The sequence below is a fragment of the Danio rerio genome, chromosome 13, assembly GCF_049306965.1.
Source record: "Danio rerio strain Tuebingen ecotype United States chromosome 13, GRCz12tu, whole genome shotgun sequence".
Classification (NCBI taxonomy): domain Eukaryota; kingdom Metazoa; phylum Chordata; class Actinopteri; order Cypriniformes; family Danionidae; genus Danio; species Danio rerio.
The window spans coordinates 36,337,032-36,364,205 of NC_133188.1; the positions used below are offsets into that span (position 1 = coordinate 36,337,032).

General features: G+C 38.6%; 2 protein-coding genes and 1 long non-coding RNA gene across 10 annotated transcripts in view; 1 reads left to right on the forward strand and 2 right to left on the reverse strand.

Moving 5' to 3' along the window:
- rock2a (rho-associated, coiled-coil containing protein kinase 2a) overlaps positions 1 to 1,680 on the reverse strand; it is an 84,429-nt gene extending 82,749 nt beyond the window's left edge. For 5 of the 6 annotated variants that reach the window (XR_012388428.1, XM_073919311.1, XM_073919313.1 and 2 more), the window contains exon 1: positions 879 to 1,680. Coding sequence is in view for 3 of the 6 variants with exons in the window: in XM_073919311.1 (XP_073775412.1) it covers positions 879 to 977 (99 nt within the window). In the remaining 3 variants the exon portion in view is untranslated. The remainder of the gene's footprint in view (positions 1 to 878) is intronic. The other variant, NM_174863.3, reaches the window with a different exon arrangement.
- Positions 1,681 to 3,372: 1,692 nt separating this feature from the next.
- cimip5 (ciliary microtubule inner protein 5) lies at positions 3,373 to 8,321 on the reverse strand. Of its 3 annotated transcripts, none has more exons than NM_001327779.1 (4): positions 8,210 to 8,321; positions 7,860 to 8,098; positions 7,460 to 7,499; positions 3,373 to 4,917 (listed from the first exon to the last, which is right to left on the reverse strand). In NM_001327779.1, the coding sequence occupies exons 2-4, from the start codon at positions 8,087 to 8,089 to the stop codon at positions 4,720 to 4,722; spliced, it is 468 nt and encodes a 155-aa protein (NP_001314708.1). In that variant the 5' UTR covers positions 8,090 to 8,098; positions 8,210 to 8,321; the 3' UTR covers positions 3,373 to 4,719. The 3 variants fall into 3 exon arrangements, with proteins under 3 accessions (NP_001314708.1, NP_001314710.1, NP_001314709.1); NM_001327781.1 differs by having other exon boundaries at positions 7,860 to 8,103; NM_001327780.1 differs by having other exon boundaries at positions 7,860 to 8,103; positions 8,205 to 8,321.
- On the forward strand, positions 8,044 to 19,891 carry LOC141377030 (uncharacterized). Its single transcript, XR_012388819.1, has 3 exons — positions 8,044 to 8,723; positions 8,804 to 8,912; positions 18,185 to 19,891. It is a non-coding gene; the product is annotated as an uncharacterized lncRNA (long non-coding RNA).
- Positions 19,892 to 27,174: the final 7,283 nt, after the last annotated feature.

A 27,174-nucleotide genomic window follows, 5' to 3' on the forward strand; every position in this document is an offset into this window, starting at 1 on the left:
ATTTTCAAAATCAATGTCAAAAATCTATAAGCAATACTACATAAATATTCATTGACTGTTTGCCTTTAAGTATACCTCTAAAATAAACCTTATAGATTAATCTTCATTTATGGTGTGTTTTTACAAACACCAAACTATTTGATGGAGCACCAAAAGGGGATTATCAGATTCAGCTAACTCTTGCCAACATTTTTTGGCTATAGATAGGTCAAAAATAAACCGATCGACAAGCTCACTGTGCAGATATAATCACTTGGCACTAACTGTTAAACTTTCAGTCGAGATGAACATGTGTCACAAACAATCACAAAACTGAGGGCACTGAACTTGAATCTACTAGTCAACAAATTAGGAGAAATAAATCATATTAGGTGTACAATCTTGTATTAATCTGGGAATTCTCGTGCTCTCACAATCCCTTCACCTGCAGGCCAGCTAACAGCACAGTCTACTTCCAGAACCAAACAGCCCATCAACAGCAGGAAGGGGGAATTACGAAATTGTCATGTTGCAGGCCAACAATATTACTATATTTGGAGCGAGGCAACAGATGAACTCACAACTTGACGCAGCAGAACTATTCAAATATGGCAAGTGTGCATGCGAATAGTTTAATACTCGGTGGTTAGGGACTTGAGGTTATCCACAAGTTACTGACCAGTGAAGTAGGAAGTGGGGTGATGTTTTTGCAGAAAAAGCGAGCATACTAAAAGAGACATGATCAACGTGCTGCTTACAGAAGCTTCCTCAGAGTTACGTTCATTTCTGCAATGCAACATCGCGGTTAGGCTGCTCGCGAGCTATTTATTTCCTCGTGTCACTAGGCAACGGATCTTCGAGGCGCATTAAATATTCATGAAAAAGGACGGTGAACTTACCAGCAAACTTTCCAAGTTGATCGCAGACCGCGGGTCTTTGATCATGGCTTCCAGTTGTCTCAGCCGGTTTTCCATCCTTCTCTCCGCTCCTAGCGACATTTTTGTCTCGTCCTGGCGCCAGTCTGAGCAACGAAGGACGATCTGCTCAACTTTTCTGGTTTACATTAAAGATACGAGATCTTCTTTCAAGTTGTCGAGCAGCAGCGGGCCTAGACAGCCTCCGACTCGCCGCCCTCCAAAAAAAGTACCCCGGACTTGTCCAGAATAAAGCGAAAAAAATAATCCAATGGGAACAATTGAAGTTCTCCAACTTCCCCTCACAAAACAATCTATGAAGTGGTTACTTTAAACAAGTGTGCTGGATAAAACTTCCCATCGTTTCATGCGAGCGTACCGTCAATGGCGCGATAAAGTTTTAATTTTGAGAGGATTCAGCAGCAGGGCGTTTTCTGGGCGCCCCTCTCCTCTCCTCCCCGCCTCTCTCCTCCCTCCCCTCGTCTCCTCTCCCCCTCTCCCGGGCTCTCCGGACTGGCTGAGCCTGACTTCAAATCTTCAGTTCATAAACAACGCTGCTGTTGTTCAGAGTCGAGCATCTGCTGCAGTCCACAAACTCCAACGCATTCCCGCAACACACTCTCAACGCGACGTCATACGGAACCAGTTGTTTTTTTATCTGTGTTATTATTAATTTACGATCAAGTTAATTAGTTTAAGTAACTCGCGTGCGCTTTTCTGAAGAGTCTCCCCATGTTGCTCGTGGATTAGTCCCGCCAGTCCCGCGGATCGGTTCCTCGGTGTTCCTGCAGGTTGCTCGAGCCTCGAGTTCCTTTCTCTGACATCAACTAGCGATGTCCGATCCGTGAGCGAGTCATTCTTTTAATTCGGATCTTTCAAAGAGTCGGTTTATTAGGCTCACAAAAATAGCTTGATTCTTGAATTCAAATGAATGGGAACACATTGCATTAATAATAAAATAAACACTCAAAGTATATACTTTTAATTAGATTTTTTAACAATACAGTTTAAAAACCCTTACAATATGCAGTTTTACACCTTGTGTATATAACCTGTCTCATATAAAATTACAAGACTCACACATAAATGAACAGACATATTTTACTTCAAACACACCATAAAATGAAATGTGCATGTTATCCAGAATATCTAGATAACAAAAGAAATGGCTTTGGTAGAAAAACCTTCCCAAAGTTTTTTCAGTGACTTCAAACTTTATAAAATGTACAATTTTTTATTGATGTCCAAATAATTACGCCATACTAAAATAACGAAGTAAATGTACTGTCGCAATTGCGTTATGATGTGAGCTACTACCGGAATCACTTAAGTAGACGATTCCTTAAAACGAGCTGTTCAAAAGAACCGATCGGCTGAATCCACCACTACAGTCGACAACAGCAGACTTTACCCATGAAGCTTCACTTCTCTCTGTCGCCCACGAGCGGCGGCTCACGGGAGAATGCAAATATCCTCTGTGGATCAATGTTTCTCACACCCACCACATATCACTGAAGAATCACAAGACAGTTCATCCGCTCCTAATGTTTCACTCATAACTTATAAACAGAGGAATAAAGATAATATTGTTATCAAATAAACAGCAGTTTACTGAACTGAGCTGTCTTGAGTACGAAATGAGACTTGATTAAACAGGATGTGGAAAATACCACAGTGAATCATGGTGCTGTAGTGCAGAGTAGTGTACGTATTTAATCATTTTTGAACATAAATTTCGATACGTTTGTAGTAGGCCTATATGTAGTATTCGTAGCATACTCTTGTGGACTAAACGGTAAAGTTAATAAAATGATGTGCTTGTTTATTGTTTTTAAAATAGAAAGCCTCCATTATGGCGTAACCTGTGTGTTGATTCATAAAATTTAGTCTTCCTTCCATCAGAATGAACATAGATTCACATTTTGAACTTCCCAATGAAAATGTGAAACAGCGACCTCTTGTTGTTGCAACTTTAAATACATTAAAAGTGAATGTCCACTTGTTGATGCTGTTAGAGGTTCACCTTAGCGGGAGAAATAAATATGAAAATCAATGGTTTCCTGTTTTCAGCTTTCACCAGTATTTTATTTTGTGTTCAACACAACACAAGAAATTAATAAACGTTTGGAACCACTTGAAGGAAATAGTGAGTAATTTTATATTATAAAATATTTTAGTGAACTATCCCTTTAAAGAGGGTATTTTCCCCACCAGAGGGTGCTTTTTATCTATACAGAGACAAGTGTGGAATACTCAGGCTGTACTAATATTACCTAAAATGTATTTGATCTCATATATGAGCAAATCAAAATCTATTCTAACCATCATTAAATTAACTTCAATTACTTATACTTAACAATTACACATTAAATTACTCAGAAAATAAATGAAAATAAAAGTTCAAACAGTTTGGAGCAGCAACATCTCTGACTGCAATCATGCACCAGCATCCAAAAAAGACGTTTGAGAGAAAGAACTGTTTAAGAGAAGAAAACTTTATTGGAATAAAATTTGGCATAATTATAAATATGTAAATGTAGGTCTTGGCAAAATATTGTTTCCAATCCTAATGTTCTATGGGTAAAATGTATGTTGGCTAGGACTATTTGTAAACTTCACTGTAAAGAATTAATCATCTAGTGTATAGGCTTTCAATCTTGCAACCTAAAGCACACTCTTAAAAATAATGGGACTTTATTGACATTGATGGTTCTATATACACTGAAAAGAAAATTCAAGCAGTACATCATCCAATTAAAAATGTATCTTTCATTTCAGTTTAGGTTCAAAACAGTTAAATATAAAAGTTTTTGATCAAGAGCTCAACTAAGAAATATTTGTTTTGACCAATGTAACATTTAAAGGTTACAGGCCAGTGCATGCAAATTAAACAGAAACTCAATATGCTTTGTAATTATATGGACTTAAAAAAATATTAAGGCGACTGATTAATTTTTCATTGGCTCAAGTGAGCAAAATTAAATGTGAACTAGGAAATTACCCTAGACTTCTTTAACTGGATGAATAAACATTTTATGGGAATTGTTGTTTTGATTAAAGCTGTATCTTCTTGTTTAGAATAAAAAGAGAATTTAATTTGATTTTATTCAACAAGCCAAATATGATTTGTACCAGGTTGTATAAAATTGTTCTCATGGAGAAAGAAAATATTGTGTAAGGCAAATTATTTATTTTTCATTGGGTCGAGTGTTAAAATTAGATGTGAACCATAACCGTGAATTTGTTTTAATTGGACGAATGAAAGCTTTTTTTTTAAAGTGTAGAACCTTTCTATTGCACAAAAGGTTCTTTAGATGCTGATATGAATATTTTGAACCTCATATTTTTAAGAGTGTAACTCCTTCGATGCACAAATACAGAAAAATAAGTTCTAACCTAAACGTTTGAGACTGATATTGAAACTATTTGCATTTATATACTAAGCACCTGTGTTCATCCACAAAAAAAGTAATAAGCAAATAATCTATTCATTTAACAGGATCATCTTGATTGCCTTCACCAGCATTATACAGTACACTGAAAGATGCAAATTAATGTTAACATAAAATCTAATAAAAAAATCACAAGCTGTCAACACACTGCCAAGCTTACAGCAAACACACACATGCATACACATATTGGCAGCTAGGATTTGGGTTGTCAAGAGAAAAATAAATACTTCCAGAAAAACCTGCTGAACACTATTGAGCTTAAACAGATAGAGGCGAGAGAAAAAGAACGACCCAAGGGAAAATCTCTAGAGAAGGGAAGAATCTCTGTCTAATACACCAGAGAGAATTTGAAGACATCTTGTGCCTGGTAAACCTCAGCAGGGTTGCATCTCTGGATTTCTTTTGGCCTTGCGGTGGTTGGATGTCAGAATTAGCAGATTGTCCAGCCGCACCAGTTCATTCCCAAGTTCAGTGTACAAGCTGCTGCCGAACATTTGGTTACTGGTGTTTGGGAGTCGGTCTGAATATAAAGACACAGAGTTGGGGAGAGGAGTTTCTGTACGCGGGTGACCCTGTGAGAGTAACATGGACAAAAACAACATGCAGACATGTTTTTACAACAATAAAACACTGAATAATGAAGACAAAGTCAAATATAGCTGCAAGCAGCAATTAAGGGATCAAGCAGTACAAATGCAGAATGAGCAAAGCAGCCCAGACGCCAGCATCAAGCTAGCCAAGGAGCATCAGACCACGTAAAAAATGAGTTTCTGAATACATTTGAATTTTATTGTACTCAAAATATCAGAACATCTTGAAAACAATGAATAGATATACAAATTCCTTGCTTTATAACTTTTGACCAATAGGTGCTGATGTTACCAATTTGATGTGATGTACTCAGTGTAAGATGACACTGACGCACCTCAAGTTTAGCGTCTAATTGGTGTCTATTTTATCAGCATAAACCAAGTAATAATTCAAGTTTAATTGCAATAAGTCTATGCAGTCAAATGTTATTAGCTACTTATTTATTTATTATAACTCTTAACCCATAGACGGCACTGTTACCACATTTAGGTGGTGTGGTCAGTTTGAGGTCACAAATAAGCCTAGTTTATACTTCTGCGTTGAGTGATCGGTGTGACCCACGGTGCATGCAATATGCATAGCTGTGCATTTATTCTTCTGCATGCTGTTTGTGTTGCTTTGCAATAACACTTCCAAAACACGAGCAGGCAGTGGGTTTTTATGTTCCACTGTGTCGAGTTTCTTCACTGGTGTTTTGTTTTTTTCTGAACGCTACCTTAATGTACAAGTAGCTGAAACGCACTCATTTTGAGACGGGAATCGGTGGACATGCAGCAACTTTAATCATAAGGTAAACACAAAACAACAGTTTCCATCTAGAGCTCCATCGGGCTCACGCAGCTCTCACCTCTGCCCACACTCATCAGCGCTACCAAGCCATCTTGCTAGCTTGCGCTATGTGTCGTTGCGTCGTGTAGTTAAATTTTTTGAGAGGTGCATGTCAGCATCGCCGAAGACCATGGCGAGGGATTTGCAACCACAAGTAGGCTGCGCCAGAGCATGTGCATGCGCTTGACGCAGAAGTATAAATCAGCCTTTAAACTGGTATAATATGCTGTCAATATCTTTATAGGTGTTGTAGAGATCAGGTGTAATTTGGCATCATGCCAGCGCATTTGATGGTGCAGTAAACAAAAACAGTTACACCTATCACCTAGTCAAATGTTGTGAATATCAGATAAAGTGTTCAGAAAGTAGTTTTTCAAACCACATTAAAATGACTACAGGAAATTTGGCTGATTTGGTAACAATGTTCTCAAAAATATCCAAGGAATGGATGAAGACCACATGACAATGAGTTAAACTATAAAAATATGTCCATGTGATCGCAAAATTAAGCCTTTTTAGACAACAATCAAAATGGCAGATTACCAAAATGTCTTTTATGTCAATGTAATTATGTTAATTTTGTATTTTGGCCAAAGCATTTATGAGATATAAGCGAAAAGAGCCTTTTTCATATCTTATGACCACAAGGTGGCGCTGCGCCAAAACTGTGCAGGAAAAACCTCAGATCATTTAGCAATAAGCATATAAAACTATGATTTCGTGATTTTTTTTGTTGTTGTTGACAAATTCAATTGTGCATTATTTGACAATAGTTTGATTAATCAACTTGAAAACCATAACTCTTTGCCCCGCAGATGATCTGAGTTGATTTTGGTGAAAATTGGGCATCATCATTTGAATTGACATGAGTCAATGATTCAGAGTTCAGAATTTTATGGTTCTAAAGTTATTACTATTAGCATACATATTTAGTACTATTAGCATAAAATTTGCACATTTGGACAATTGGTGGCATTAGAGAGTTTGAGTTAGAGATTACAAATTCATTGTGGTAAATTTTTAAATCGTCCTCTACTAGTGTGCCAAATGACACAACTTTCCTGCAAACTTTTCTATGGGCTGCCATTTAATCTCAGCAGAATAATAATAGGAATGCCAAAGATTTCAATAGGTGGTTACACACCTTTGGTGCTTGGTTCCTAATTACAGCTTTTTTTAAAATGGTATATTCAAAATAATGCTTTTTGATTATCTAAAATGTTAACATGCTCTTTGCTATTACACTGTACATGAACTGTACGCTTTTCATTTAGAAAAGTATTGTCCTGTAATAGTTTTTTTTTCAGTTGCACATATAAATGTATTAATAGATGGACTCTGGTTATCATCTCCTTTGAGTCTAAAAAAAAGTCCTTTTTCAGAGAGTCACCAAGATGTAGTTTGAAAAAAGGTTTGTGGATGTCCTTCAAGCTGTTGCTTCAATAAACCATTTTTTATTTAGCTGGATATTGCAAATTATGCAAAGAAACATTAAATAATATAAACTGTATATGCTTACTTTCACAACAAGTTTAATCAATTGGCAGTCCTGATATAACATTTTAATGATATTTTGAAATTCATCTTTTATATATGTATTAATTATAGATGTAATCATTTTTTTTATTCTATATAGAGAAGAAAATCTGTCAGCAACAGAGTTGAGTGATTGCTAAAGAGTCAGGGGTTTCTTACCAGCTGGTCAAAGTTCATCAGGAAACTCCAGTTCTTCTCCCTGTGATTAAACGGCATTTAGCGTTTTACAACATGATATTTTCATATCACCAAGCGACACTATGACATCAATTATTAAGAAGCAAAACTGTTGTGGTTTTATCATTTGACAGTGGTTTTGTGTACAGTAAGCCCGGCTGTATATACAGTTGGTTAAGAACAGGAGATGAGTAAGCGTAACACACACCGTCCAGGGGGCGCCTGGTCAACCACAATCTATCCCGTATCAAATAACGGGTCAAACAATGGCACATTTAAGAGGTTGAAAGAAAAGATTAGCTACGGTACTTCAGGGAAAGCGAGTAACAAACCGGTAAATGCATTATATTTCTACGAAAGAGAGTAATATTCGCATTCTTACCATTCCTTCACGCCGGATCGCTCCGCGCGCACAAACTCTCTCCAAACCTGGTCCTGCTTTACAGGATCTCGACTGTCCTCGTTTTGCGCCGGTGTCTCACCGTTTCTTGTCCTGCCCGCTGAATGCCTGAACACTGAGACTGAGGACTGAGAGGCGAGAGGACCGTTTGGTCTGTCCGGTAAACGGTAGCCAGCCGAAGTGGCGCGCCGCACGTTTCCTTTTCTATCCATCTCTCAGTCCTTAGCTCGTAAATCAAATATTACCATTTATTAGCTAAGCCAGGGTGAAGTGCATTTCTATATTTTGGTCAATTAACAAAGTTCTGAATTAATATTTTTAGCAAACCTCACCGTCTTGTTCTGAGGAGGATAAAAGTGTTGCGCGCGCCAATTTTCCCAGCAATCACAACACGAGCGCTGCTGCCGCCACCGCCGCCGGTTGCGCGGAGATTCTCTCTTGTTTACCCGGGCTGTTTCCCCGGGAGACAGCGGCCGATGCTGGGACACCCTCTCTGAGCTTTTGTTAATTCACGAGGAGGCTAGACATCCGCTCTTACAATGACAGCAAATTAGTATCACAAAAGACAAAGACTGAGAGTCTGGTGACATAAGAGTACAAGCAGGCATTTTAACAGGACAGCTCTCTTCATTCAGAACGTTCTAACACAAACATTTAAGGAGGAAAACTTACTATTGGTCCTTATAATGACATCAGAACATGCGGCAGACTAACAGCAGCTCAACCATGATGAAGTCTGTAGCTATTAATTCATCCAAAGCATCAGTTTTAGACACTTCCAGTTCACTGATAAAAAACGCAAAGGCACAAAGAAATGTCTTCTGAGAAGATTCATCCACACAGAAGGTAAAAGTGAGGTGAATGTTTCTGGACATTCCCAAACAAACATATTTTGAAGAAAAATCTAATCAGACTGACATCCATAGAAAGAAATGACCATGGATGTCAACTGCTAGCGGTTTGCAACATTCTTCAAAACATCTTATTTTGTGCTCAACTGAAGGGGAAAAACAACAGGTTTGAAAGAAGTAGAGGGTGAGTCAATTTTGAGAGTTGTAATATTGTCGAGTGAGTTCTCCTTTTAATATTGCCTTTTTTGTTTTCCTATGGACCTCAAGGGGGCGGTATACTCCATATTTTGTTTGCTAAAGTTAATTTGCAGCAGCCTAATCACACAAATGTAAATGAGAGAGAGAGAGAGAGAGAGAGAGAGAAGAAAAAAAAGAGAAATTTTAAGCATGTCATTTTAATTCTGAGTCTTTAAGTAAATGTTCTGTGTTAACAGTTTTTCCCTGGCATATTTTTAGAGAATAGTTCCTTTCTTTCTCTTTCTGAACTGTGGGCTGAACTAAGTTCACATACAGTGTCACAGTGTTAAATAATTTATCTGAGTTCAGTAAAGCCTGTGATTCACTGTGACAGTAGTTCTGACTTCTGCTCGGGGTTCAGGTGATGTTGTACCTGCAGTGAGTCAGTTGGTTCCAATTCTGCACACCTAATGGAAATATCGACATCAGATAGAGAACATCCAAATTAAGATAAAATATATTAAGATGAAATATATGGGGACTTACCTTTTTTAAGGGTGAGTAAAGGATGACAGAATTTAAATGTTTGGGTGAACTATCCATTTAATTAGTTTTAAAAGTTGTAGTTTTTTCCAGCTGTTTGGAGAATAGTTTACTTATATAGTTTAAGCCTGTTTTGTTAATGAAGCATATGGCTGGGATGTTAGAAACAAATACATGCAAATACAATAAAGTAGATTTTGCAGTTAATCATAAAACAACCACCTTATTCAAAATCTAATACTAATAGAAAATAAGCAATTTTCAGATGCTGTCAGATGTTTTGACCTTTTGATTCCATTGTTAATTGTAATAGGGATATTCATTTCCCATATACCATTTCATGAGTATCACCTAAAAGCATCTCATAACTATTATCAAAAATGTAATCATCACCCCAGAGGTGTCAGATGGTCCCGTGCACAGCAGGAGGAGACGTCCGTACGTTCTGCTTTTAAACATCGTGTCAACCTCCACATTGATTTGCAAGAGTCTGTGGTGTGCTGTCGTCTTCCAGGCCATTTTAGGCAAGGCTTACTCACCACCCCCCAATCAATTACTGGCTTTCACCATGAACACATTTAATGAAACGATTAGAGGCAATTTTTTTTATTATGGATAGATATCCGATTCCTGACGCAAGACGCCCACACAGGTCTTCCGCCTCACTCAAGGTGACATAATTGTTAGGAAAGGTGAAGCGTGAGCGAGCAAGAGATATGAAATCCCCCTCTATTGTACGATAAAATCAGAACAACTATTTCTGTCCAGTTTCACCAATCTAGTCATGTTTGTTCTTTAAAGTCTTTTGATTCATGCTGGCAGATCCACAGTTCTGTCAGGAGTCCGCTTCTCTGATCTGGTCTTTCGAGACTGCTAATTAACTTAGAAAAGAGTTTATCACTATCTCCTCAAAGGACCTCCTACACACTTGCAAAAAGTGACTTTTTTTGATCGGATGGTGAGAACACATCACATTAAAGCTTGCTGTATGGGAGTAGTGGAAACACACAGACAAACAGGTGTATGGGGTGTACGTGTGTGTGTGTGTGTGTGTGCATGTCTATCAGTGAGTCAGTGTGTGTGTGTGTGTACAGACTTAAATATATGCCAGAGAAATGTTCACTGGCATGAAAAAATCCATGTGGGTGTTTAGAGGGAAATGTGGTTTCTTTGGTATCATTAATATCTCAGAAAATTGAATTAAACATTACACTATTTCCCAGGGCAAACCTGACATGAGGAGTCCAAATATATCATATATATATATATATATATATATATATATATATATATATATATATATATATATATATATATATATATATGCATGAATAATCTACAAAAATACATTTATTATAATAAACCAGAAATGCACTAAAATACACCAAAATCGTAGACAATAGCCCCTTTCACACATACAGACCTTTCCGGAAAATTACCGGCAATTTTCCGGAAAGGTTGTATGTGTGAACAGGTCCTTTTTGAAAATACCGGTAAATTCGTTCTGGCTATTTTCCGGAAAGAGAAGTTGTAACATTACCGGCAATTTGCCGGAATGCTGCGCTGTGTGAACGCAGAAGGAATATTTCCGGAATAAGCGCGTGCACGTCTAGAACGTGCTGACGTAAGACTTCTGCTTTAGCCAATCACAACAGTCAGACGCATTTACGTCCGCGCGGTTGGTGAGAATAAAAACCTTTGAATATTTTTCCAGACGCATTTAGCTGCTAGAAGTTAGTCAGATCACGTTTATATGTTCTCCTTAATGCCAACTGTGCAAATAATCATCGATAAGATGCTTATGATAAGCCGTTGTTTGTTTACCTTCAAGCTTTGCGTGTGCCCATGAAACAGCCTGTGAGCGGCAGCACACGCACATATTATGAACATCTCGACATGCGAATATGATCCTGTGAAAGTTGTTTACAATATTGATCATCAAAAGAGTTTGTAATTTAGTCAAATGTTTACAAATACAAGCGCAGCCGTTTAAAGCTCATTTGTGGTGAATGATGTCAGAATTTACCGGTATTTTGGAATGGATGTGTGAATGCTCTTTTCCGGAAAATTTCCGTAACGTCCTCGCCTGTGTGAACAGCGCTTTTTTGAACATACCGGTAAAGTGGTTCCGTAAATTTTCCGGATATTTTCCGGTATCACTGTGTGAAAGGGGCTAGTGAGTGCACAGGATTGTGTGTTTTCTCCCGCAGATTGTTTTCCAGCAGTGTGATCACATCTGACAGCAGTCAGTCATCCTGTCGATTAAATAACATTACAGCTACAATCAGTGAATTCTAGAGGTGACTTACTAAACTAGAAGACTTAACAGAAATGTACTAAAAGGTTATACTGTTTACTAAAAGGCTGCAGTTACAATTCCTGTTCAGCCACTGAATCCACTCAATAATTACTGTTCAACTGCTTGCTGCTTTTAATTACTGTTCAACTGCTTGCTACTTTCAATATCTACTCAGCCAATCATATGAGAGAAATTCAAAGTATTCAGTTGTTGTAATGTGTATTTATATAGCGCAGTTATCTTGTATGGCCATACACCCAAAGCGCTTCACAATGATGATGCAGGTCTCTCCACACCACCACCAGTGTGCAGCATCCACTAGGATGATGCGAAGGCAGCCACAGGACAACAACGCCAGTGCACTTACCACACACCAGCTATTGGTGGAGTGGAGAGACAGTGAAAGAGCCAATTCTGTGGATGGGAATGATTGGGAGGCCATGATGGGTAAGGCCCGATATAGGGACTTTGGCCTTTACACTCCAACTCTTTACAAGAAGTGCCATGGGATTTTTAATGACCACAGAGAGTCAGGACCTCAGTTTATTGTCTCATCTGATAGACGGCGCTCACTGACAGTATAGTGTCCCCTTCACTTTACTGGGGCATTAGGACTCACTGGCTGGCTGAGCGCCTCCTGCTGGCCTCACTAACACCTAAAAACAAAAATTCTGTTATTAATAACTTACCCTTGTGATATTTCAAGCTCTTCCTCTACAGGGTTTGCACTTATTATATGCCGTACAATGTAATGCCATTAGAGTCAGCAGCGAAGCATGTAAGCATCGTATTGCCTGAATTAAAATATGAACAAGTCATTTTTACATTTTTTTAAGGTGCACAAAATTGTTTTGTGCTACATATAATTACAGTAGCACATTTGGACTTTGAACGATTCTGGACCATTTCTGTCTATTAGGGTCAGAGCTCTCAGATTTCTTTTGAAATATTTTAACTTGTGTTCTAAAGATGAATGAAGGTCTCAGGGGATTGGAAAGGCATGAGGGTGAGTAATGAAAATAGAGTATTATTTTTGTGTGAACTAATCCTTTGAAGTCCACGCGAATGTGAAATTTCAGCATATTGATGTACTTCCAACTGAAACAGAATATTGATTACAAGGCAGGGCTTTCTTTTGTGCATCATCCCCTCATAGCAAATTAACGGTGAGAGGGGCGGGGTTAAAAATATTGGTATACAGTTGCTATGGAAGCCCTCAAATTCACATCAAGAGAAGGGCAGCCACTCCAGGACATGGTCAGGCTTTGATTGAAGATTACCAAAACAAACTAAAACTTCAGTGGATTAACTTGCACAGATTACTTAATCATTTTAAGAAAAACAATGTGAACGCAGACCTTAGGGCATATGCAGAAATGGTCAAAATTATCTGCTGAACCTCAAACCGAGCATTAGAATGTGGAAAAAGAATGGTTACTGATGTCAGATGGTTTGGTCCAAGAATTTGAGAAAAAGGCACGAGCACAACTATCTTTACAAAGAATTGTCCAAAAAGATTTGCCAGTGAGCAGCAGTTCTTTGAGAGAAATTAAGGGCGTACTCACACTATACTCACACTATATACAGTTGACTTGAACCGGGCCTAAAGCATGCTTGTCCCCCCTCCCATCTCCCCCGACGGCCCGCACTCACATTACATTCGGGGCTGGGCACACTTATGTCATCGATGATGCACTGTTCAGTAAGCGATTTCTCTCTCGGCACAATGGAGATTTCTTCAGTTATATCGTTTTAGTCGTTTGGGATACGGTGATACGCAGTCAAATATTTCGCCTAACAGATCAACCACTGCTGACACTCATAAACAATCATAAAGTCCTCGTGCTGCAGGAATTAGGAGATTTGCTGAAGGTGCAGCTGTCGTGCAGTGAGGGGTTTGTGTCTTTAATAAACTATGACAGTTTGTGTTCATTAAACAGTTGGAATGATTAATAAATCCATATAAAACAGTCCCTTAAAAGTCACGTTTCTTCTTCAGTTTTGGGCTCAGGCGCGTTTTGCACTCAGCCCAAAGCCCAAGTGAACCACACTCTGGCACACCTCTTCCAACCGGGCCAGGGCAGGCCAAGTGAACCGTGCCTGAGCCCGATACAGAGCACTCACACTTCTCAAACGATCCGGGAAACAGGCCTGGGCACGGTTCGGATAGCATAGTAGTGTGAGTATGCCCTAAGAACAATAGAGTTAGAACATGCCATAAACAACATGAAAGGATGGATTTACCCTGCAGTGTTTAAGTCGTTCAGCTTATATTGATGATGATTTAATTCCACTGGGCATTTTTTCTTGCCACTGTTAGAGCCTCTTTGTACCAAGTCAGTGTTGTTTAAGCTACCCAAGTACTGTTGTTGGCCATGTTTATCACTTTATGTCCACATCTCAAAACCTACATATCTCCAACAGTTTCTTAAACATGTCAAAGAGTTCATTCCTAAATGGCCTCCTCCTCAATCTATGAATAACCTTGTAGGAACATGCGATTCACATCAAGGATAAACAGACAAATCTGCGGCAACTGTGTTTGATGCTGTCATGACAATATTATTAAAAATCTTAAGGGAATGTTTCCAGCACCAAAAAATCAGAACAAACCTGATAAAGTGAATAGTCACATTGTAAATAGTACAGAATGTCTTGTCACTTATAAGCTATTGGTCTAATTTAAAGATATGTTTTACTGTATATCAAATGACAACAAAGCAAACAAAGTCACCAAGAGACAGAGACACAACACAAACACAACCTATAAGGATTACTATATACCTGCTTCTCACCCTTGTGAACTAGGAGGCTCATATGCTAAAATGTGTCAATGTGTGTGTTTGTGTGTGTGTGTGTGTGTGTGTGTGTGTGTGTGTGTGTGTGTGTGTGTGTGTGTGTGTGTTTAAAATCAAGTCTGAAACTACTTAGATAGCAAGAAGACAGTCACATAAACTCAGCATGTTTCTGCCCAATGTGGTCACACGGGCTTAATATAGAGCGAGAGATGGACAGATCACTCCTACCTCTGTCCTCATCATTTCCACCTGATCACAGGTCAGGTCTGGCAGCTAAAGGAGTGCGCCTGCAGGCATATAATTTATTTAACCTGATTTAAATGACTCACACTGATCTGAAACTTGGACTAAAAGAACTGAGAGTAATTACTGCTACTGAACCCAAGATGTCTGATGAAGAGGTAATTAGATGAGATGCACCCAAAAGTCAGTCAGTTTTTTATTTTATTTGGCGAATAGATTGGATCAATTGAGAAAGGTATATTAAAGCGCACATTTTACGTGATGATTTAAATTGTGGATTAAAAAATTAAATGAATAATAATAAAAGTTTGCATTTAAATAGGCAAATGCTTAAGCATTTAGAGCTGGATCAGTATTGCAGCGTTTATGTGTCTGGCATGTTATATCTTTGGCATTAATTACTTTAAATCATAACTGATGTAGTTTAAATCTGTCATTTCTTATACAACCCCGTTGGAAGACCTACAGTATATGGCCATATTCCAGGATGACAATGCTATAAGATTTACTGGGCTCAAAATGTGGGAGCATGAAGAACCATTGTCAGACATGATTACTCCACCACCGAAGACTTAACTTAATTGAAAATCTTAAGGATGTACTGCAGTAGACTTTACACAGCGGTTTCAATCTCTTATTTCACTATAACAACTAGGCCAAAAACTTTCATTTGAAAAAAATGTTGCATAAGATTGCTGAAACAAAGCTACAATGATTGTACACTGCAATCAAAGCTTAAGACATTCCAGCTAATTCTGATTATAGTATTATTATATATATATATAATAATATTTAATATATAATTATTATTTATAATTATTGAATATAATTATATTATTTTCCCATTGATGGGTTGTGGCTGGAAGGGCATCCGCTGTGTAAAACATATGCTGGATAAGTTGGCAGTTCATTCCGCTGTGGCGAACCTAGATTAATAAAGGGACTAACCCAAAAAGAAAATGTATGCATGAATAAATTATATTATGCAGTAGGTATCGCTGTCGCCTCACAGAGAGAAGGTCTCTGGATCGAGCTTCGACTGGGTCAGTTAGCATTTCTGAAAAGGACCCTCCACTTCAAAAGCTACTGTACCAAAATATTTTAAATATTTCTTAAAATATAATATAATTTGTTCAGTTGCACTGGTGTTGTGAGAAACGCACCACAGCGATTGAGAAAAACTGTAATAAGGGTGTATTCCTTTGTGAATAAATTAGAACTGCAAACAGCATAAGCAGTAAAAATGTAAAACATACATATTCAGTGTCTTGTACTCAGATACCTCACTAAATGCAGTGATGTCTAACTTTACTGTAGTTTTCAAACGGCTGTTTAAATAGTATATAGTGCTGTCTTGAGCATTTTCAAGAAGTGTTCATAAACAATGGTGTCAGGACTTTTCATCTTGATGACACTGACACTTTGATTGACATGAATACTTGCTTTTGAGGAATGAGCTATCCATTTTGAGCAAGCGACATGCTTTTGCAGGTTATCAACTAGGTTCTGCAGTTTGTACTGATTGTTTTGAGAAATGCATTAACTGTTGTGCAAATGTAAATAATGTTGTGAGAAATGCACCAAAGCCACTGGAAAAACTGTATTATTCAGCTGTTTCTAAATGGTCTGTGTCTAAAAGTGAGGATAACGTATCCCCCCTCCCCCAGTTGCCCTGCGTTGTTTTAAGAAACGTACTTACTGTTTTGCCAAATTTTAATTCTGATCTGAGAAATGTACCAAAGCTACTGAAAAAAAACTGTGAAGTGTTCTCTGACATCTTGCTAAATGCCTGAAAGTGCAAAAGAGTGACACAAATCAGCCTGCAATCAAGAGCTTGCTTGACTGGAAATCACTGGGCCTTTTTACGCTTCTGATCTCTGATGAAGCAGGTGCACAAAATGTCTCCATGCAAGAAGAACAAGGGAAGAGATTCAGCCAAGGTACATTAGGCAAAAAAGAAAAAAAAACATTATATATAAAGATTCAGAAATGCATAGCTCAAACACATAACAGAAAAAACTAAAATAATCACAATAACATTAAAGGACAAATAAAGGGGTCACTTGAGGAAAACTCGTTTCCTCCCACACACACACACAATGCAGGGCTTTCACCGCACACGTGCAACCCCTGACACATAATGAACTGGCTTCTGCGGTTACTTTTTACAGCAAAATTGTCTCTTAGGGTTGTAGTCCGATGACCCTCTCTAAAGCTGTTATATAATTGCTATTTTTCCCTGCATCCTTTCCACAGAGAGATGGAGGCATGATGACTGTAATTATCCTGCCGCAAAGCAGACAAAACGGGCGAAGCTGCTGCCCGCCTGACAGAGAAAAACGCTAAAACCTCTGTATTCTGTTTCATTCTGTGCCTTTCTCTTTCTTCGCTCACACATTTCACCAATTACTTTGCAAAAGCCAGTGAATATGAAATATGTTTGCCTGCATGCGAAAGATGGAAAGGCGTCTGTGCCCATATTAATGTGAGCATTAGTGTGGGTGTGTGTTTGTAAGTGCATATGCGAGTTGGGTTTGATAACTTGTGGCAGCTGAATTGAGCCCCTGCCTCGTGGTTTCCCTTAGATACGACTAATCAGCCATTTAATTACACAGGCCTCTGTTTGTATTGAGCATTTATGGGCTTTTACATGCTTGAAGACAGTAATTAAAAAGCAGTTTGGGAGCGAAAGGAAGAAAGAGTGCGAGAGATGAGAATGACAGAGACAAGGGCAGCCCGATGATTTCAATAAGAATGACAGTCTTTAAAAGCACTGTCTGTCTTTTGTTTATTGAGATTGTCAGACGCTGAGTGCTTTCTTTTGCTCCACGTTACCTTTGTGTCTCTGCGTGTGCCTCCGTGTTTTTCTCCCGACGCCTCAAGTTTCTTCAGGCGACAGGAAGCTTGAGTGTACGACTTGGTAACCAAGCAACAACATACCAACCACGCTCTAAAATTAGGGATGTGATGATGACGTCAAGCTAACCAAAACAAAATCATAAGAACATTAAAATGCACATGTAACAGCAAGAAACACACCGGTTGCTTTTCATACTTCAATCAACATCAATTTCTCAAATAAAGCACAAATATAGCTCTGCACATTGCCCTTTAAAAGTAATACACCACCAATCTTCTGTGCTACGGAATTAAAGCTCTCTTAGTAAATTGGCATACAGTTATAGCACCTCAGATGGAACAAACAAAGTTCAATTTTCTGTTCCAAATTGCCTTAATTACTGTGCTAATCTCCACAAATGAGATGCATCCAAGGTGTTTATATTGTTAATCAGCAGGCAGCAAAACTAAGGTGCTCTCCGTATTATTTAGATTGTTTCTGACCTCAGGTCAGAGTTGGATTGTGTGTTTGTAATGTGTTTTTGTCCACTTACCTAGACTCTCAAGAAACAGAAAGAATGGAATAAGTCGTTGGATCTATACTCAGTGGACCCCTGCTGTAAGAAGTACCACTAATGGTACTTTTAACCGCTCATCCTGAGACAGTGTGACCTTCATACCATGCAGGCAGTCTTCTGATGTGCAGCTTGAGGTCTGTTTCCTACTGGATTCTGCCCAAGGACTTCATAATGAAATAGAAAGAAACTGTCTGACATAAAGATTCCAACAGGTATGCAGAAAAATTATGGAAAATTGAAGAAAACCATTGAACTATTTAAAAAAAGGAAAATAAGGTGTTCACAATTACCAAAGAAGAGCCAGACAAACAGACGGACGGACGGACGGACGGACGGACGGACGGACGGACGGACGGACGGACGGACGGACGGACGGACGGACGGACGGACAGACAGACAGACAGACAGACAGATAGATAGATAGATAGATAGATAGATAGATAGATAGATAGAGTGGGGCAAAAAAGTAAAAATCTGAAAATGACATTGTAGGATTTTTAATGAACTTATTTGGAAATTATGGTGGAAAATAAGTATTTGGTCAATAACAAAATTTTATCTAAATACTTTGTAATATACCCTTTGTAGGCAATAAAAGAGATCAAACATTTTCTGTAAGTCTTCACAAGGTTTTCACACACTGTTCTAGGTATTTTGTCCCATTCCTTACACTGGCTGCCTGTTAAGTTTCGTATTGAATTTAAAATATTACTTCTCACCTATAAAGCTCTAAATAATCTAGCTCCTGTTTATCTAACCAACCTTCTGTCTCGCTACAAACCAACTCGCTCTTTAAGATCTCAAAATTCAGGGCTTCTGGTAGTACCTAGAATAGCAAAATCAAGTAAAGGAGGTCAAGCCTTCTCTTTCATGGCTCCTACACTCTGGAATAGCCTTCCTGATAACGTCCGAGGCTCAGACACACTCTCCCAGTTCAAAACTAGATTAAAGACCTATCTGTTTAGTAAAGCATACACTCAATGCATCACCTAGCGGGTTCCACACTGGCTTCTACATCTTGCTTATATACACTATGAACAGCAGCTACGCTAATTATTTTCTTTATTCTCTATTTTCACCTGGGGATACTCATCCCGAGGTCCTCAGATTATGCGGAGTCACTGATTGGATCCAAGACCAGCGACGTGATGATCCCAAGGATTCCATATCCGGGACCAGGCCATATCCTGAGCTGCTGCTGCGCTGATGGTCGTGGGGAGTGGAGAACATGAGTCTGATTCCAGCAACGCTCCAGGGACAGACGAGTCTTCGCTGAGGCCATCTTCCAGCCTAAACCACGGCGTATGAAGTTCTGCACAAGACTTTTGGCCATCGGAGAAATTAAAATGGTCGTGCCCAACTGAGTCTGGTTCTCTCTAGGTTTTTTTTCTTCACTCCCATCAGGTGAAGCTTTTTTTCCCTCTCCGCTGTCGCCACTGCCTCGCATGGTTCAGGATTGGTAGAGCTACGCATCGATGAATTTGCTCTTCAGTGTTTGAACTCTCAGTAATGATTAAATCACACTGAACTGAGCTAAACTGAACTGAACTTAAACACTAAAAACTGAACTACACTGTTCCAGTTACTGAACCACACTGTTCCAGTTACTATGACCATTTATGTGAAGCTGCTTTGACACAATCTACATTGTAAAAGCGCTATACAAATAAAGCTGAATTGAATTGAATTGAATTCCTCTATGCAGATCTCTAGCGCAGTGATGTTTTGGACAACACAGACTTTCAATTTCCTCTAAAGATTTTCTATGGGGTTGAGATCTGAAGACTGACTAGGCCACTCCACGACGTTGAAATGCTTTTTACGAAGCCACTCTTTTATAGCCCGGGTGATGTGTTTAGGATCATTGTTAAGCTGGATTTATTTTTTCGCCTGGCGCCGCATCGTGCACCTCCACTGACTGTGCGCGCACTTTGCGAAACAGACAAGGCTTTAATACTTGCCGCGTTCGCCATTGTGGTATTCTTTAAAATGACAGGGGGCGATCAAAAGAAACTGACAGTAAAATCACATGAATAAACAGAGAAGTAGGAAGTTTGCGGAACTATGTCTATTCAGTAATATCATTAAAAATTTTTAAACCATTTATTTTTATTGTAAATTTTTATTTTAAATGAAAGTTTGATGCATCACTTGCTAAACTACTTACTAAAAAAAACAAATGTTTTTTAGATTTAGCCCGCTTCACAATTGGCACATTACTGGCTAGTTTCTGTCTTCTACTGATATGCTAAAAAGGCAATAATGGTCCAACATTCCTGATCATTGTCACCAGTAAAGCCTAGAAAAAACATCCATCAGTATATTGTAAACCGATATTATCGAAATTTATCAAAGAAATAATTTGTTCCTCAATTATAGTTTTTATAGATTCCTGTTTCAGACAAAATCTCTTCAAAATGGTTCATTTTCAACTTAAATCAAATGCTGCACTGTGCAAACTGTTCGCTTGAGTCTCAAAAAAACCATGCGTACCGCTGGCTGAAATTATGTCGCGCGCACCCAAAGCAAACCTCCGCAAACTCCGCGATGACGTCACATTCGCGCATGCACTCAAGCAAACTAGCAGACTCGTCGAGTATAAACCAGGCTTTATGCTGAAAGACCCAGCCATGTTTCATCTTCAATGCCCTAATTGCTGATGGAAGGAGGTTTTCTTTCAAAATCTCACGTTACATGACCCCATTCATTCATTCTTTCCTTTACATGGATCAGTCGTCCTGGTTCCTTTGCAGAAAAACAGCCACAAAGCATGAAGTTTCCACCCCTATACCTATGCTTCACAGTGGGTATGGTGTTCTTTGAATGCAACTCTGCATTCTTTTTCCTCCAAACACGACAAGTTAAGCTTTTACCAAAAAGCTTTATTTTGGTTTCATCTGACCATATGACATTCTCCCTTTGTTACTTTGGTCCCAGCTCTCTGCAGGTCATTCACTAGGTCCCCCGTGTGGTTCTGGGATTTTGGCTCACAGTTCTTGTGATCATTTTGACACCACAATGTAAGATCTTGCGTGGAGCCCCAAGATCGAGGTAGATTATCAGTGGCCTTGTATGTCTTCCATTTTTTAATAATAGTTGTCCCCAGTTGATTTATTCACACCAAGCTGCTTACCTATTGAAGATTCAGTCTTCCCAGCCTGGTGCAGGTCTACAATTTTGTTTCTGGTGTCCTTTGACAGCTCTTTGGTCTTGGCCATAGTGGAGTTTACAGTGTTGAGGCTGTGGACGGGTGTCTTTTATACTAATAACTAGTTCAAACAGATGCCATTAATACAGGTAAGGAGTGGAGGACAGAGGAGCCTTTTAAAGAAGTTACAGGTCTGTGAGAATCAAATATCTTGCTTGTTTGTAGGTGACCAAATACTTATTTTACAGAGGAATTTACCAATTAATTCATTAAAAATCCTACAATGTGATTTTCTGGATTTTTTTCTCATTTTGTCTCTCATAGTCGTGGTATACCTTTGACGAATATTACAGGACTTTTTAAGGGGAAGAACTTGCACAATTGGTGGCTGACTAAATAGTTTTTTGCCCCTCTGTAGATAGACAAACAGACAGATAGATAGATAGATAGATAGATAGATAGATAGATAGATAGATAGATAGATAGATAGATAGATAGATAGATAGATGATAGATAGATAGATAGATAGATAGATAGATAGATAGATAGATAGATAGATAGATAGATAGATAGATAGATAGATAAGAAAAAAATATCTAATCTCATCCATTTGATCTCCACTGTTGTACACACCAGTGAAAATAACCACAAACTCGACTGCAGTTAAATGGGGTTTTTCCATGTAAAAGAGACTCTGGCACACAGAAAGATATAATTAACTCTGATAACACAGTGTTTGTATGTATTGGAGCAGCCCGGTTAGTAGGCAGACTGTCCTTGACTTCCTCTAAACTCTGCCGGTTTTATTCCCTCCTCAGAATCTCTGTGAAGTTAATCCTTTTAGAGTTATCACCTCCACAGCAGACCCCGCTCGCCTCCTGCCTTTCCAAGACACAGAGAGTCTTTCCCAAGACACAGAGATTAACCCGCAAGAGAGAGAAACAATGCTCTGATACAGGAGGGATGGACGGCTGCACAATAATCCTACAAAGACAAATGTTATTCTGAGGAGTGAGTGAACGCTCTCTTTTGATGCTGTTTAGAGAATTTGTAGAGCGTAGAATAGGCTTGAAGGATGTTTTGGGGGCTTGTTTATGTGGGTCAAAAACAACATGAAAGATTATGTAATTCCGACTAGAGTTTCTCACTGAAGTATAAGGGGTGTTTGAGGCATAGACAAGAGGATCTGATTCCTTAGGGAGAAGACATGGTTACTATAAACTCCTCGTCAGAGAGACAACAAGACAAAAATATCGTTGTGTCTGCTAATGGGACAAAAATATCGTGTATTGAAACATTTTGATGTGCCATGCAAACTTCAAGTCTATCTGTAAGCATTTTAAGGCAGCTATTTTTGTTTGATTTGCTTGTAGCTCTTTTTATGCCTATGACAATCAATTTATCCCTTTGTGAGGAACCCCCTCAATAAAATATAAAGACTGTTATTTTTTACATAGATTGGTATGTCTGTGTGGAGTTTGCATGTTCTCCACGTGTTGGTGTGGGTTTTTATCAGGTGCTCTGGTTTCCCCACCATCCAAAGACATGCACTATAGGTAAATTGAATAAACTAAATTGACCGTAGTGTATGAGTGCGTATGTGAGACTGAGAGTGTATGGATGTTCCCCAGTACTGATAGATAGTACATCCAGAAAGTATTCATAGCGCTTATTTTTCTCACATTTTTTATGTCACAGCCCTATTCCAAAATGGATTAAATTAATTTATTCCCCAAAATTCTACACACAATACCCCATAATGACAATGTGAAAAAAAATATTTTTTTGATATTGTTGCAAATTTATTAGAAAAAAACCCTCAAAAATCACATGTACATCAGTATTCACAGCCTCTGCCCAATACTTTGTTGATGCACCTTTGGCAGCAATAATAGGCTCAAGTCTTTATGAATAGGATGCCACAAGCTTGGCACACCTGTCTTTGGGAATTTTTGCCCATTCCTCTTTGCAGTACATCTCAAGATCTATCAGGTTTGATGGGAAGCAATGGTGTAAAGCCATTTTCAGATCTCTCTCTCTTCAATTGGATTTAGGTCTGGGCTCTGGCTGGGCCACTCAAGAACATTCACACAGTTGTTGTGAAGCCACTCTATTGATATTTTGGCAGTGTGTTTTGGGTCATTGTCCTGCTGGTAGATGAATCGTCGCCCAAGTCTGAGATCAAGAGCACTCTGAAGCAGGTCTTTATTCAGGATGTCTCTGTACATTGCTGCATTCATCTTTCCCTCTATCCTGACTAGTCTTCCAGATCCTGCTGCTGAAAAACATCCCCACAGCATGATGCTGCCACCACCATACTTCACTGTAAGGATGGTATTAGCCTGGTGATGAGCGGTGCCTGGTTTTCTCCAAACGTAATGCATGGCATTCACTCAGAGAGTCCTTCAGATACCTTTTAGCAAATTCCTTGCGGGGAGTGGCTTTCGTCTGGCCACTCTACCATACAGGCCTGATTGTTGGATTGATGCACAGATGCTTATCCTTCTGTAAGGTTCTCCCTCCTCCACAGAAGAATGCTCTAGCTCAGATGGCTTGACCATCGAGTTATTGATCACCTCCCTCACTGAGGCCCTTCTCCCCCGATTACTCAGCTTAGATGGCCGGCCAGCTCTAGGAAGAGTTCTAGTGGTTCCAAACATCTTCCACTTACGGATGATGGAGGCCACTGTGCTCAATGGAACTTTCAGAGCAGCATACATTTTTCTGTAACCTTCCCTATCCTTGTCTTCATTCTTGGTTTGTGCTTTGACATGCACTGTCAACCCTGGGATATAGACAGATCTTTTCAAATCATGTTCAATCAACTGAATTGACCACAGGTGAACTCCAATTAAGTTGCTGAAACATCTCAAGAATGATCAGTGGAAACAGAATGTACTTGAGCTCAATTTAGAGCTTCAACGCAACTGATGTGAATACTTATGTAGATGTGATTTTTTTAAGGTTTTTTATTTTTTAATAAATTTGCAACAATTTAAAAAAATCTTTTTTCACATTGTCATTATGGGCTATTGTGTGTAGAATGTTGAGGAAATAAATTAATTTAATCCATTTTGGAATAAGGCTATAACATTAAAAAATGTGGAAAAAGTGAAGGGCTATGCATATCTTCTGAATGCACTGTAAATGTACAATAACACTGGCATGATCACCAGCGATTCGCTAATTGCAGATTGCTGGTGAACTACACATCACACTATGCACGACAATTCCCATCATGCCATTTCACACTTTGCTGTTTGCATCGGTTGCTTTGCATCGGTTGCTGTTCACCACCGATGACTCACACATACCTAAATCCCAACATCACTGATCATCTGGACTGACTACTTATACACCACACATACACCAGTTCAGGACTGAGTCTTTGTTTGCAGTCATTGTTAGTTTTATTTGCTATTTGTCTTCACCTGCCATTTCCCTGATCTTAGTTGTTATTTTGTTATATGTCTGACAGCTGCCCTTTAATTTGGATGCCCTGTATGTACCTGTTTTGCTCGTTTTCACCATTGCCTGCTTACATGAATACTCTTATTATATTGTACTTTGATCCTTACTTTAGTTGTCCGAGATTCATCTCCGCACATGACAAACATCCTGCTAGAAAAAGAAAAAAGGTAGTAATCATGAAAGGTTTAGAAAATGTATGTCATTGTAATATAGTGTTATTATCATTACTTACATTTTAACATGATTGATTGATTGATTGATTGATTAGAAACCCTTTTTTATAGCATATAGAAAACCCTTTTTTTAAGAACTCACCGCATATATTTGCAGAATTCTTATTCAAACCTTATTTAAACTACAAGAGTGATGTGGGTTTTGCAGTTTTACAGAGTTATTAGGTGGTAAGAGCAGCCTGAGCCTTTCAGCATCACCGCAAACCTCTTTCTGCCAGAACATTGTTTGATAAACTGATCTCATTCATCACAGATTCTCTTCGACAGCGCATACATGCATTGATTATGGCTCATTCTGTAAAATATAAATGCTGTTTTGGACTGGCTGATGACGGTTGGGGAATTTGTTGTACAGGAACAGATGAATGTGAAGCAAACTCTGGACAACACTGGGTTCATTTCACAATGTTCGTGCACATGAGGCCATGAACAAAAAAACTGGGTTATTCTACAGTATTATTAATGTCATACCAAAAGCCTCAATATTTCAAAAGAAATTTTATGTGTTATACTGTTTTGCATATGCTAAGAAAGCCTTTGTATGCTGCTCTTAGATCATGTGAATTACAACAGTTTTTCATCTCATTTATTTTAATTTGAATACTTTGAAAGAGTATATCAGAGCTAAAAAAAAAAAAGAAAAATAAAAACTCTAAAGGGTCTGACAGGACCTGGGATGCCTCTAGTCTAGGCAAGACATAAAATTTTAATAAGAACAACATCTTCACTGAGTGCTGTAAACACGCTGCATAAGTAAGAACTCGTTTATTTTGTAGAGAAATATTTTAGTGGTTTCTTTGATTTTTGTACTTAGTTTTCTGACTTTAAATACAGAGTTATGTTTTAGATATACAATACACTACCTCACAAAAGTCTTGTCGTCGATCCCAGTTGTAAGATCAACAAATAATAACTTGACTTCTGGTTGATAATTTGAAAAAGGGACAGAAGGTCGATTCCAACATCAACAGTCTGAGGAATCAAGACATTTGTGCTTCCCATTACATTACAAACCACAGAACAGGGCAAATTCTTCAGCAGGATAGTACTCCTCATTTTTCAGCTTCCACATCAAAGTTCCTGAAAACAAAGAAGGTCAAGGTGCTCCAGGATTGGCCAACCCTGTCACCAGAAATGAACATTATTGAGCATGTCTGGGGTAAGATGAGGAGGCATTGAAGATGAATCCAAACAATCTTGATGAACTCTGGGAGTCCTGCAAGAACGCTTTCTTTGCCATTCCAGATGACTTCATTAATAAGTTATTTGAGTCATTGCAGAGATGTGTGGATGCAGTCCTCCGAGCTCATTAGATTCATACACAATAGTAATTATTTTTCCACTGCACCATGACTTTATTTTCTATACTGTGCACTATTTCTGTTAAGTGACAATACTTTCATTTAAGCAAAGTCAGACCGTACTGTCCTAATTAAATAACTAAAAATCAAGGCATGATCATATTTTATTTTGGTAACATAAACATAATCTAGAGGCTTTTTCCTTTCATACAAGCCACTTCTGATACCAAATGATCAACTAGAAGTCAAGTTATTTTTTGTTGTTCCTAAAACTGGGATAGGCGACAAAACTTTTGAGAGAGAGTATATATAGTGACAGAGAAGCAAAAATGATCTATTGTATATTAATCAGTTAAAGGTTACAAAAAATAATAGTAAAAAAATTAAATGGAATGTTGGAATACTGGAATACTATTGGCAGAAACTGGAACAAGCTGTTGTATATTGCCGATCCAAAGCATACCAAACATGCTCAATGGGTGACATGTCTGGTAAGTGTGCTGACCACACCAGAACTGAGATGTTTTCAGCTTCCAGGAATAGTGTATACTATAGATCCTTGTAACACATGATTTTGCATTATCATGCTGTAACATGAGGTGATGTTGTAAATGAATGGCACAAAAATGGGCTTGTCGCGTTCTCTCTATTCATTTACTAACAGCAGTTCATTATCCATAACATTCAACTGGCCACACCATAATCCCACCGCAATCATGAGCAACTTGATTCACAAAGTTGACATCAGCAAACAGCTCATCCGCACGCTGACTGTCATCTACCCTGTACAGTGAAAAACCAGGATTCATCTTTAAAG

Excerpts from the sequence above, each read along its gene's own strand:
- cimip5 (NM_001327779.1), bottom strand. The coding sequence starts at position 8,089 with ATGGATAGAAAAGGAAACGTGCGGCGCGCCACTTCGGCTGGCTACCGT. Across the intron at positions 7,500-7,859 it reads CGATCCGGCGTGAAGGAATG|GGAGAAGAACTGGAGTTTCC; the intron begins GTAAGAATGCGA and ends GTTTAATCACAG. Across the intron at positions 4,918-7,459 it reads TGATGAACTTTGACCAGCTG|GGTCACCCGCGTACAGAAAC; the intron begins GTAAGAAACCCC and ends TTACTCTCACAG.